Below are 10504 nucleotides of genomic sequence, written 5' to 3' on the forward strand. Positions count from 1 at the left end.
TCTTGGAGTATTCATAAGCCACCCCTGTGCAATAAAATTAGTTGTTGTATTTATTACATATAGGTAGTAACAGTACAAGTACGTGTATTCGAACGCATTTCATTTAACTGAATATATCTGCGATTTGATAGCATAAGCGTAACGTAATCGTTCATTCGAGGCGAACAAGTTGTGCACAATGCGCACACATTTCATTCGGTCATAAAATAGTGAATGCGATCGTGGAAACATGTCTGCCGTTTGTGTTGTTTGACGTAAATATTGGTGAATTACGTATTGTGTTCTCATCTGCTTTAGTGATTTTTGGTGCTATCCTCGTTTTATGATGTGTGTGATGGTGCAGTGATCTGCTCATATGCGGCTGTTATACAAAACTGGTCCAATGGAGTCTCTCAGAAAATGGTTCTACAAACCAAAGGTATGTCAAAACAACTTTGTGTTGTAATTTCCTTTGCAAATCGTTTTGCCTTCGGTTTATGCGTGTCCTCGACAATTTAAGCGTTTGCGTTTGTTATGGGGAGGCAAGTGTTTATTTAAGAGCCTCAACAGCGTATTTATGTACCAGTCTTTGTAGGCACAATATTTGCAATGTTTCTCGTAATATTTTCCTGTAGTGGCTGTTTACCTGGTCTTTATAGAATATTACAACGAGTCTAGGAATTCCTAAATCACTTTGATATGCAAGATACTGTGTAGAGTTCGTAAGGTAAGAGTGGCTTACGTCATTCGTTTGCCTTGAGTACGCAGAGTTTTTGTTATTGTTAAAAGTATGCAGGCGAGACCCTTATTGTCTTTTATCCACTGACACTATTTGAATTATAATATAAATTATTTATTTATCATTAATGTGGAATGTCGTCTATCTATTTCATTAAACTAGATATTTAAGTTTTTAAACATGTTTAAAGTTATTTAATGTTTATGATAATTTATGGAAATCGTATTTGTGATTTTCCGTTCAGTGTATTACATTTTTTTATGAATGTGAATTATGGTACATTATTATTATTTTCAAAGTATAGATCCATTTATATAAATTACTACATATAAAGTCAGAGAAAAAAATTGCATGGAAACAACCCGATTTTTTTATGAATAACATTTTTTTTAAACCTGATGACAAATGAGAAATAATTGATTATCGAAAAATTGCCCAAGGGAATTGTCTTAAAGGCTCAACCAATGTGGTCCTTTTCACCTTCTAGATCATGTTTATAAATAAACTATGCAAATCTCTAGATTTTAAATATTGGTACACCATGGCCTGTCAAACCGGTTTGTGGAACATTTTCCTTTTAAACAGCGTCTTAAACTGTGTTGCTATTGGTTCTGTAACAAAACTAAATGTAATTTGATTTCAATGAATTGTGACACTGTTCTTGTAATATCGAGACGGAAAAAATAAATTGTTCGTCCATGGTTTGACGTCCTTAATTAATATATTTATATTATAATTAAAAAATAATTTAATGCTTTCTTTTTGCCAAATGAGAGCAGGTTGATTTAGGTTAATAATTTTACCATTACAATGCTTGCTGAAATATTATAAGGATACCATAATTATTGTATTATCCATTTCCAAACATTGGAGTTGAGCAATTCTCCTTAATGAGAAGAGGGTTAAGGCTGTAGTTTATGACAATACTGGTGAAGGAACTTATTTTCAGTTTTGTTTCCTAACCATAATCTTCTCCACCATGGAAATATTTAACAAAAAATTTCTTTTCTTTGTTTTTCATTTTGTCACAATGTCTGTACTGATTGTTACAAGGCGAGAATGACCTCCCAATAATGCCCAGGTTCTCATGCGGCACTGTGACTTGAATGACTAAATATTCGCTCTGTAGCTAAAAATGAATGGAGATTGTAGATTTTGCTGTGAAGCAGATGAAACACCTCTGCATCTCCTAAATTAGCAGTAAAGCTTGTTGTGAAACAGTTTGTCCAGGGAAGTACAGTCACCTTATCTATTTCTGCCGCTAAGCAGTAAAGTGTGCATTACTGCGTCCAGCTTTGAAGGGCAAGGGTTCTGGTGAAATTAAAGGCACATGGGCTGGGGCTTGTCAACTTATGTCTGAGGGTGACGGGCGCAGTGGCAGTGCCCCTCAGATCTTTGTGATTTGAAGATCTCATTGGCATGGACAGGTGTGTTGCCTAACACCAGGCACACGGCTTGTTTGTTCCGTCACTTCGTATTGTAAAATGATAATATTATTTACATAATTTAAGATGCATTCATCAATGTGATCTGTCAAAAATGTATAGGCATAGACATCTATACACACTCTAGGGCAAACATAGAATACAATACAAAAATTCTTTATTGTATACCAAAAAGGAAACAAATACAATACAATTAAATTAAAAATAAGCACTGGTACAATGGGCGGTCTTATCGCTTTAAGCTATTTCTGCCAGACAACCTTTGTATAGAAGTAATTATATAATTCACAGGAAAAAGACGGCGGTGTATGAAGAATTACTAATCGATAGATAAAAATTTATAAATAAATGCAAATATACATATATAGGAAATGAAACTATTTTTCCGATTTAAATCGCGTATATTTGTTTTTTCAAACAAACTGACGTTTCAGGCCCTTTACAGGTCCCATGGTCACGGTTGAGTTTCATTTCCTATGTGTAACAATCGCGAAAACCTAAGAACTCGATATACGAGTATATATTTTCTCGATATTTATATTATATAGGTTTTATTATGTATAAATATACATATATTTATACATAATAAAACCAATATATATATAATGAATATTGTAAACTACTGTATATTCTTACACCTATAAATATAAAATTTCTGAAACATAATTTCAAAACTTAAAATACCTAAGCAGTTCACGTCACACTAAAGTTAGGTAGTGTTCTTTTACCATATTTTTGAATATATTCAATGATTTCACTTGTTAAATAAACAAAGGTAAAATGTTCCACAAACAAATAGCCTGAACAGTAAAGGACTTGTCGTAACACAGGGAGGTATGCAATTTCATCTGAAATTGGAGAGTGGAAGATGAGAGCAGAAGTCGGGGGTTGGATTGATGGGCGAATTCAAATCGCTCCTTAAGATAAGGTGGTGTGTGAGGAATGAATAAGATGCCATAAAGGAGATTAAGAATATGTGTATTCCGGCGAAGTCTAATGGGTAACCACTTCAGCTCCTTGAGGTAAATGGAAACAAGATCAAATTTCCTCAGACCTTAAATGAAACGGATGCATAAGTTTTGTAGACGTTCAAGCTTGTTGAGCAGTTCTTCGGTTAAATCTAAATAATAGACATCAGCACAGTCAAGAGTTGGAAGAAGAAGAGTTTGGGCAAGTGCAATTTTCGTGGCAACAGGCAAGAAATTAAGTGACAGTCTAAGAGATGTGGCAGACGCAAACAATTTGCTATTGGTCTCAACTAATTGAGGTGCCGAAGATAGCTGCATGTGCAAACCAGGCAGATGAGATTAAAATTAATAAAATTGATGCCAGAATCATTTAGGAGTTTAAATCATATAATATTGTTGACTCTGAGTTCTAATTAGTTATGTATGATTGCAATTGTCCAATTCCTGATTACAGCGATGAAAGGTATCACAGGCCCTGAATAAACAAATAAAAAATGTATTTAATTACGATATCAAACTGTCCTTCAATTTCAATGTGCACTGTCTTCCTGTGTTTATATTGATGTATGGACAACGGCACATCAGACTACACATTTTTATTCCAAAATCGCCTCGATTGCAACAGAACAAGATACGTCAATGTGTAGCTTGATGTGCTGGCGTGTGTACAATTTATAAAATATTACCTTAATTAAACACTTGTGTATATGTAGGTATGTACTGATCGAATTTTATTTTTATTGAATTTCGAAAGTGACGGGTGAGACATTTTGACTCCTTGTTTCATGAACTTTATGTAATTTCTCCCTAACCATTGTTTAATTAGACTTAAAATGAAAATATCATGAAACCAGACAGGCCATTCAAATGCGACTATTTATTTACATAAATTTATGACATTATTTATACTAACAACTTTTAATTTTCTAAGTGTGACGGGTGGGACACTCACGACACCCGCCTGTTTGAGTTGATGGCTTCATTGCCAAGATCAAGACAAATTATGAATATTTTGTTCAGCAAGTTTTTCATATGCGATAACTTGAATGTTAAAGTTATAATTTATATATACACTTAATTAATAACTTTGATAAATTTTAAGGAAATTAATATGTTAACTTGTGATGGGTGGGACAAGTTACAATTGAATACACAGAATTAATAAAATTGCTCTGTTAATATGAGATCCATCGCTAGTAAGCAAATGTTTTATAATATTTGTCTTATCAAGACATTTTAGCATAAAAAAACAGAATTAAAGAACTGATAAAGTAATCCTACTATTTTTCTTGAAGCACTCATAGATATATGACGACCTGAAATCAAAGCACATCACATACGTGTATGTGAAATGCGTTAATAAATTTGTAAAATCCTTTCGCAATTTTATTTCTTTTCCCATCCACCTTGATAATTTTCCACGCTGACACCGGTCAATAGTTTGTTACTGAACGAAAACGACGCCTAACTTTGTTTTACTAAACGATTTTATTTTTTATTTCCCGCTAAATAAACTTCCTACAATGTTTCTAAAAGAAAGAAAATAACATGAGCTCTCAAATTATATTTTTGTAATGTCATTAAAATATATATATAACCGTCATTGTGAATAAAAACCGCCGAAGTATTTTAATAACCGGCAATCTATCTCACCACCGCTACACATGTCTTTCAACCCTGACATTGGCAAAATCGTCGCGCAAAACGACGGAGCCATAGACACAAAAGTTGAAGTTGAATATATAGTTAGAACTAGTGGAGAAAGACTTTTCATGAATTTCCTGATGCTAAAAATCATCAGGAAAAATGTTGTTACTTTTTGATTGTCTTTTTTTATGTGTTATAATGTCTTAATTATGAGAAGAAATATAAAAAAATTGCTTGCAAATGATGGATCTACATATAAACAGTGTATTTTTTAAAATTCTATGTATTCAAATGTAACTTGTCCCGCCTGTCACAAAATGGTGTACCAATCGTACCAATTTAACACATCAATATTAAACTCCGAAATTAAAGCAACTGTTACACCTAGTAAACATCATAAAAACTCGAATCCATAAAAATACAAACATTTATTCAAAGAAAAAACGTTCAGCAGTGTGTCCCACCCATGGCTGTGACGGATAGGACACACTTTCAAATCTCAATATTTACATTCCTATTTACGTGCACAATTACCAACCAAGCCATAATAATGACCCTTAGCATAATTGTTACTTTTACAAAAGTAAATGCCAATAGATTGCATATTTACTGTTTAAAATAAAAATATACATATATGTTTCATTGTTACAGGTGGAACTTGAAATTAGTATTTATTGAAACTTTAATGACTCCTCACCATATATACTTCCATGCAAACACTTATCACTATTTTAAAATTCATAAATTGTGTTTTCTTCGACAGTAATAACTTTTTTAGAAAGACGCACAAATAACCGCGAAAATTGGTGTTAATATTATAAGAAAAAATGCTTCACTGTAGACGACATCACTACTGTGACTGCGTTAATGAAGACAAAAAATACAATAATTGTACAATATCCGAAAAATGTCATTTATTTCTAATGATTTGATTTATTGGGCGTATTCTAGTCATACAATTAAAACCAAATAGAGTTATTTATTTTTTTGAACCGCGGTGTCATTTTCGCTGGAATTTGTAACTTTGAACACTATCAAATGCTGATTGACGTAGACATTGACTCAAATTTTCAATCTGTTTCCTCCATGTAAATTCACAATAAGATGTACATTTTCCTTATCTTAAAATAATAAGTTTTATCAATGAATCATCTTCTAGTATACTTTTACGTAAATGGTGTTATCTTAATTACCCCAATGTGTTATTGATAAACATAATAATTGTTTTATGTAAAAGTTTTAATTTAAAGTAGGATAAAGTATAATGCAAAGTGCACATAATGTGTGAAATTCCATAAATCCAATTGAAGATTCAGTATCTTGCTTTGTATTATTGCATTTAATGACGGGACAAACAAGTCGTGCGCCTGATGGTAAGCTACACACTTGTCCATAACAGCTGCAGTACCACCCGGAGTTTTAAATCGCAAAGATCTGAGGGGCACTGACACCGCGCCTGTCACCCTGAGACATAAGTTGACAAGTCCCATGTGCCTGTAGTTTCACCAGCACTCTTACCCTTCAAAACCGGAATGCAGTAATGCTCACATTACAGTGCACAGGTGGCAGTACTTCCCTGGACGAACTCTTTCAAAGAGCTCTACTGCTTCTGATCCGTTTGCCGTGCAAAATAAGGTTGCTTCAGTTTTTTTTTCAGAGAAGCATATAATGTTCTACATTTAATAGATATTCAGGTGCTGTTGGTAGATGCGGAAGACGTAAGATGCTAATTAAAATATATTTCATGCATTGTAGAGTACAGAATAATTGTAATTTTTTTATTAGTAGAATCGACGTCATAGCATCTGTTTTGCGTGGGTTGCGTTACAGGGTTCAGCCCTTGCAGCACTATTGACACTGATAACACTGATTTCTGATGACTAATTGCATTATTTACTTATTGTTGAACAGCTATATTATGAAAGGTATATCATACCTACAATAAAGCCGTATGTGATCATAGGTCAAAAGTGCTTTTATCACTTGAAAATGAACTCTCAAAATAAATACTCTACTAGTGTTCACTACCTAATTTCCATTGCAATTTTTATTATTTACGTATTCGTGTTTTTGACGTGCAATATTATTTAATATTCGAGTACCTATTGTATCGTGAAATATTATGGAATAATTACATGATAATATACTTGAATATTTAAATAATAAAAATTGCCATGGAAATTCACTACTCCGAGAATGACCGTTCTCTCCTAATTATGCATACAAAAATTATCAATTAAAGTTTCATTCTTAGAATCTTTACCTACCTCCTGAATATAGACGTCATTTTGCAGATGTCGCCTTATTACAACATATAAAGGCTCTGAATAAGCTAACCTTCAAGCAATTACTCTGCAATCTCATATTGTAGTCTCCATATCTGCATCTCAATCGTCTGTCATTGTTATTTATTTATTTTACATTTAATAGTTAGTCATGTATTATGTGTTATACATGTATATTGTATGAATGTTTATATGAAAGGTGTAAATTATGTATCATAGTTATCTATGAACTTTGAACCTATTTGTTTTTAATTTTAGCTTGTCATGTCATGCACTGCTTGTATTTTTTTTGTATTCAGCTTTCCAGTTGACTGGTATGGTATGCCTAATTCCATTAAATTCGCAATTTCTACTGTTTTGTGTGCAATGACGTCAAAATAAATAAAAAACATATGTATAGTATTTAATAATATTTAAAATAATTATATAAATTCAAATCATTCATTCCATTAGGATGGTCGTTAAATATTACAATATTATTAATGTACGTATGTTCAATTGCAATATTATTAATGTATATGTATTTTGCATTCAAATTAGTTTAAAATAAGTGATTAACCCCTTTTAACATATACAGTTTCCTTGTTGGATTGTGACGTCACATCTTCCGTCTTTGTCTCACGTGCAGATGGGTGGTTTATTCTTGTTCGCGCACTTTCACTTTTTCGCCACTTTCCCAATTTAGCGGTTGTTCTGCCAAATAATTCGGAGTTCAGCAATAATTGCACGCATGGATACACACAGACGTACCTACTACAATGCAAATTTTGTACACATTTTGAAAAAAGTAAGGTATGAGAAGTGAATTTTGTTTCAAACTAAGTATATATTTTAAGCCTTTTTATAAAAAAAAAGTTTTTTTAGCTTTTATGTACATTGCTAATTGCAATTTATTCTTGATTAGGTTTTGTGCAATAATCCTACTTAATTCTAATTGTAGAATATGGTTAAATATTATACTTTTTATATTAATAATATACTAATATTATTTTAATAATTAGTACATACAATTACAGGTTTATGCAACAAACGCAACCATCGTATTTTAATCAAAGTTACAAATTGAAAATACAACAATTGCTTTAATTTACCGTAATTACTGTAATAATAATATAAATCATTGACAATCCGTAAAACTCTCAAATTAACTTGCTTCATATTTACACAAAATTCGTAGTAAACCTCAGAATGCATATTCTGGCGCGATAAGATAAAAGTGTACAGTCAAGCAGACAAGTGCGCAACTGTAATAATAGAAGTATACTTGTATATCACAGTTCATTAGGGATATGACTGTATAATAATATAACTTATTTCACACTAAAGTTACTAGAAAATATTCCTAGATTAATCTACTATTGAAAAATTAAACATAATTGCATAATATTAATGTCAGAAAGTAATAGTTTCATCACACTTTCACAAAAAACGAATCATGCAAGTACCGAATGCGACGCGTTATATGAAAGATAAATATCTTACCCTCTTTTTTGTGTTTATTATTGACATTATGATATTGCGCGGTGTACAGAGAAATCGGTAATAGGTTTATGCCGTTTTATATACCGTTTTTTTTTCCTTATTATAAGCGATGTTATATATGTTATAACTAGAAGAAACTACAGGCATAGGAATTTAAAACCCTTGTGTGCCACTGCCAGAAAGGCATTTGTGACATTAAACACATGTCTCTAGGTGACGGTTACCACTTGCCTACTTTGTTAAGTAGAATACTTAAAAAAAAGTATTATGTCACGTTAATTTGCGTATCTTAATATCTTGGTTACTATACCTGTACTGGGTGCAAGAAAAGGTCCGATCTAATTCAGGTGGTGATTGATTATACTGATAATGACTTACAACTTTAGAAGAAAAATAATTAAAGTCGTTAATACTAATGAACGTAGTTTTATATTGGTAGCAAAAGAATGTTCAAGGAAAAGTGGCCCTAGTTTGGCATATACACGCAGGTACAGGTTCTGTTAGAAAACAGGAAAGTTTCTTTGTTTCGATCGTTGTATTACATTGTTGTATTACATAGTTATTTTACAATAAATAAATGAATATCATATTACTACTACGATATTCAATAAAACGTCATGATATTCACTAAAATCATGAGACTTTTTTTATTAAATGGTTTGTTACCGGGAAATGTTTTTGTAGCACCCTGAATTTTTTTGGCAATCTTAAAATTGCACAAAAAAATTGGCGAAGAATGCATTTTTCAACCCTATTGTACGTTGACAATGAACACAAACCACAGCATAGATAGTTTATATTGTTATGTGGTTAAACTACTGATAAATACAAGTGCCTTATCAATGACTATTGGAAAAAAAATGTTTAAAAATGATTTCTTCGACTTTTATTATTCATGTTGTCTATGATGTAGATCTCCTTGCAAAAAGTGTGCACTGCAATTTACTATGGTTCTCAATAACGTATTCATAAGACATTGCGTCGCTTGATATTGAAGCAACTAGCATGTAACGGTAGAACAAAGTAAGAAGTTTTCGCATCGATATGTTATCACTTGTGTGAGAAGTTTAGTTTGTTAAATATAGTGTGTCGGTCCACTGTGAAAGTGGTATTCAAGGGAATTTGTATGAATTAAATATTCTTTATACTATATTCAAATATGTTATACAATGACTTTTATCATACCAAGTAACGGGTGTTAAGCGACACGCCTGTCTATAGCAGTTGCAGTGTCACGCAGAGCTATAAATCGCAAAGATCTGAGCGACTCTACTACTGCGCCTGCCACCCTAAGACATAAGTTGACAAGTCTCATGTGCTTGTAATTACGCCAGCACTGTTACCCTTCAAAACCCGAACGCAGTAACGCTTACATTACTACTTGGCGGCAGAAATAGGTCTGGTTTCAGTACTTCCTTGGACGAACTCTTTCCCCAGGAGCTTTACTGCCACATATCAGTAAATGTAAGACATGTACGCCAGTAATGATTTATTTTGACGTTCCAGTCTTTTTTTTCGGTTAGGTATCCTGAATCAAAGAAACCGAAATTTCTGCAATTTAAAACGTTATTGACATAACTAAGCGTAATATTTTACTATATAGTCACGAAAAATCACTCGTAGCGTCACAAATATAAACATAATGGTCACATAATAATTACACAGCGGTATAAGTGGTATTTCGTATTATAGAAAAGGATAGGGAAAACATTTAAAAAAATGTGTTAAAAATGAAAGAGCTCAACTAAATGAAATGAAATTAGGCGACTGTTTGTGTTGGATGTCGCGTTGTTTGTACAGAAAAAATACGCACAAGGCCTACGTAAACAGTCGTGTAATCGGAAAGCGAGTGATACCAGAACCGCGTGGATTGGACCAAAAACGAGCACACGGCGAGTGTAAAGCATCGAACGCATAATATTAGGGGTTAAAGTATGAAATTGCCGTTTTATTGCAATA

The 10504-nt window shown here is 32.6% G+C and overlaps 1 protein-coding gene across 1 annotated transcript in view; it reads left to right on the top strand.

Annotated features, from left to right (window-relative positions):
- The first annotated feature begins 292 nt into the window (after positions 1-292).
- The window catches only part of LOC113232387 (lateral signaling target protein 2 homolog), a 76299-nt gene continuing 66087 nt past the window's right edge, over positions 293-10504 (top strand). The window contains exon 1 of the mRNA XM_026467087.1: positions 293-418. Coding sequence (XP_026322872.1) covers positions 356-418 — 63 coding nt within the window. The 5' untranslated portion in view covers positions 293-355. The remainder of the gene's footprint in view (positions 419-10504) is intronic.

Source organism: Hyposmocoma kahamanoa, unplaced genomic scaffold, assembly GCF_003589595.1.
Source record: "Hyposmocoma kahamanoa isolate Upper Pololo Valley unplaced genomic scaffold, ASM358959v1 76, whole genome shotgun sequence".
Taxonomy (NCBI): domain Eukaryota; kingdom Metazoa; phylum Arthropoda; class Insecta; order Lepidoptera; family Cosmopterigidae; genus Hyposmocoma; species Hyposmocoma kahamanoa.